General features: G+C 43.0%; 1 protein-coding gene across 1 annotated transcript; it reads left to right on the plus strand.

Moving 5' to 3' along the window:
• The first annotated feature begins 229 nt into the window (after nucleotides 1-229).
• Nucleotides 230-3,214, plus strand: LOC146188548 (uncharacterized). Its single transcript, XM_084603831.1, has one exon. It carries the CDS (start codon nucleotides 553-555, stop codon nucleotides 1,786-1,788), a length of 1,236 nt encoding a protein of 411 aa, XP_084459957.1. The 5' UTR covers nucleotides 230-552; the 3' UTR covers nucleotides 1,789-3,214.
• Nucleotides 3,215-3,714: the final 500 nt, after the last annotated feature.

Here is a 3,714-nt window from a genome sequence, read left to right on the forward strand (position 1 = left end):
TGTCAGCAAGTAGTGCGTGACTGGAAAATTGAATCTACCCAAGGAGGCAACTGGCGTTAAGCTGACTTCATGGGAAACGGCTAGCGAATGGCGGGGGCGTCTGAGCAGCTAGCAGCCGGAGAACGCAGCGCTTACGTCACCTGTTGTACGGCTCGCTCTTATCTCAGGAGCTGTCACATAAGCGCCTCACCTCTGGCCCACCCGGTTCCTTTCATCGGCGTGTCTCAGCAACGAGCACATTACCGCTTTGTGGGGTAGCTCTTGAAGGCAGAGGCCTTGCTCTTATAAATTTTTCACCGATAGGAGCATCATATGCAGACCAGGTCGAGACAGCCTGCAAGGACAGCCTATTTCTGGATGCCCGGAGCTCCTGGTTCCCACCGGGGTGCGATAAGAAGATCCTTCCTCTATTGTCAAATCAGCCGACCTGTGCCCAGCGAGTTCAGGAGGTCCACTCGTCCCCGAGTAACACCGACGGATTATCAATTGCTCTGATGGTGAAGAAGACACGCGTTGGCCGTCCCACCGTAGACACCACAGATCCCTCCACGGATGACATGTATTTTTGGGCATGGCAGCATCGACAGAATGCGGAGCACTAATCCGTTTGTCTACCTTGTGCAGCTATGTGGCCTTCTCGGATGTTTCAACGGTGGCTGTCCGGACATCAGCGTGCTGAACCTCTCTGCGCTTGTCCATCTTTCAACGCATCAAGACATCGATCAAGAAATACGCCCACCAGCATTGGAATCTTGGCGTCTGTATCATCGTTTTTCGGCAACACGTGCTGATTGCCAGGAACCTGGACTGCAGGGGGCATCACAGTGCACTCAAGCTATAAATGGGACTCCCGCTTGTTTCGCAGCCACTGGGCATAGCAGCATCGACAGAATGCGGAGCACTAATCCGTTTGTCTACCTTGTGCAGGTGAGCAAAAAGTACGGAAAATGCTTCCGTTCTAATGACCTATTCCTGTTGGTGCTGCCATGCCCTTGGCTTTGCTGCTTGCTAGAGGTTTTTACATTTTGTCTGAGGAAATTATTGTTGTTCGCAGGTGACATTGAATCGAACCCCGGCCCTGACATGACCCTAATTTTGCAACAACTTAATGAAATCGCAGTTGACATAAAGGATATAAAAGAGAATAGATTACTGAATATAGAGAACAAATTAGATGCCCTGTCCAGGCTTGAAAGCCAAGTAACGTTCTGCCAAGAACAGGTTAGTTGTATGAGTACAACGATCGAAAGGCTTGAAGCAAGGGTTGAGCAGCTTGAGAGTTATAGTAGGAGGTCAAATTTGAGCATTTATGGCATCCTGGAAACTGAAGAGGAAACAAATGAATCACTTGAAGAAACCGTAAACAAAGATATTTTTCATGATATTTTAGGACTCAATCCTGTCCCTATTGAGCGGATACATAGGTTAGGTAAGCCGGCAATTGACAAAACACGTCCTGTAATCATAAAGCTTTTAGACATTAGACATAAAACTGCGATACTCAAGAACGGAAAGAAACTAAAGGGAAAAGATTATTCAATTGGCGAAGACTTTTCAAAGAAAGTTCGTGAACTAAGAAAGAAACTATGGGACAGCGCGAAGCTGAATCGAGATAAAAAAGAACGGGTTTCCTTGGTTTTTGATAAGTTATATATCAATAATATCCCTTACGTATGGGACTGCGAAAAATATGATAAAGTGAGGGTTCAAAAAAACGACGAGGTCACCGCAAATCGGCCCGTGACGCGAAGTTGCTCGCAGCTGCGAAACCGCTCACCGAAAAAGTGAGCAGTTCATTTAACTCAGCTTCTTTCTTCACTAACACAGATAGCTTGTTTTGCCATAGTAACACGGGCCAATTTAGTACAAAATGCTTGAGAATAGTTAACATTAACGCACGCAGCGTTGCAAACAAGAAAGACTCGCTTGAAATAAACTGCTGCAGTTCGACCCACACATATCAGTCCTGACGGAAACTTGGTTACGTGACGACTTAGCAGATGACCTGGTATTTCCTCCTCATTATAAAGTCGTTCGCAAGGATAGGACCTCAAGGGGTGGCGGCGTAGCCGTTCTCTTGAAAGACTCTGTAGAATGCCACCTCGTATATGACGTTCCTGACCTTGAATGCCTTTGCATGAAAATTTCTTGCTGGGGTCATTCTTTTATCCTGTACGCTTGCTACAGGCCACCAGATGCCACACCCGACTATCTTATTAAGCTACAGCATCACCTGTCTTATTTCCGAAATAGGAAAATACTATTAATAGGTGACTTCAATCTGCCAGATGTGTGCTGGGACCGTTTCCAGGGCTGTACTAAATCTGGGAGCAGTGCAGACGTTATGTTTGATATCATGCTTACTCATGATTTAGCTCAAATTGTAAATCAACCTACTCGTGTACAAGGTACATCTTCCTCTATACTAGACCTAGTTTTTGCTAGCCGTCAATATTCTATGCATACTGTGTCAGTTGAAACAGGCATTTCAGACCATCACCTGGTAAGCGTGTCGATAGATTTAGTTAAGTTCCCTTCCCTCAACAAAAAAGTCAGTCACGTACGATCTTTCAAGGATTATTCTAGGGCTGATGATGCCGCAGTGATTGAACATATGGAAACTTGTTTATCCAGTTTCGATGAAAATGATGTCTGCAAGCTGTGGGAGCGATTCGTCGAAATGTGTCAATACTGTCTCAATACCTTCGTTCCAAATAAATGCAAAAAAGTTCACAAACGCACACCTTGGATGACGCGGAAGATTATTCAACTGAAGCGAAAACTAAAAAGATCTAAGAAAAAGAACCGCCAGTTAAGTCAGATTGAAACGCTTAAAAATAATCTTGAACGTGCGGTTCGTGAGTCAAAGGACTTGTACTTTAACACAACGTTACCCAATTTTGTTAAAAATGACCCAAGTAAATTTTGGAACTTCCTGAGTGATAGCAAGAAACATATCTCAAAAATAACATCGGAGGGAGATACACTGACTGATCCGATTGACATTGCACGTAATTTTAATTCTTTTTTTCACAGCGTATTCTCTGAAGCAGGTACACAATGTGTACAAAGAGCGTCATATTTTCCTGTATCGGAGGTGGACTTTGTTAGCCTCCCTGGTGTATTTGCTTTGCTTTTAGAATTGAAGCCTAAAACTTCTTCTGGTCCTGATAATTTACCTAATGTATTTTTGCGACGCTATGCCGAAATAATTGCGAAGTTTTTTTTTGTGTTGTTTAAAAAATCTCTCTTGTCATCAAAACTTCCGGTTGAATGAAAGACTGCTCGAGTTGTTCCGATCTTTAAAAAAAGGCGACTGCACATTATTACAAAATTATCGTCCTATTTCTTTAACTTCTGCATGCTGTAAAATGCTCGAACACATTATTGCTAAACATATTAACAAATTTCTTGAAGAACACTCCGTATTAAGCGACTGTCAGCATGGGTTTAGAAAGGGCTATTCTACAATAACACAATTAGTTACAATAGTACACACTTTTGCTAAAACACTGGATATGAATTGTCAAATAGACACCATATTTATGGATTTTAGCAAAGCATTTGATAAAGTTCACCACGGAAAGCTCATTCAAAAACTAAAAAATATTAATCTTCCAGACATTTTAATATCATGGATTGCAGATTACCTCACGAATAGAGTGCAATTTGTTTCAGTCGATGGGTGCAGCTCCAGTTGTCTCCCAGTCACCT

This window comes from Amblyomma maculatum, chromosome 5, assembly GCF_055883805.1.
Source record: "Amblyomma maculatum isolate TAMU_Amacu chromosome 5, ASM5588380v1, whole genome shotgun sequence".
NCBI lineage: Eukaryota > Metazoa > Arthropoda > Arachnida > Ixodida > Ixodidae > Amblyomma > Amblyomma maculatum.

What these genes read in the sequence shown, in the direction of transcription:
- LOC146188548 (XM_084603831.1), top strand. Translation starts at nt 553, where the DNA reads ATGACATGTATTTTTGGGCATGGCAGCATCGACAGAATGCGGAGCACT.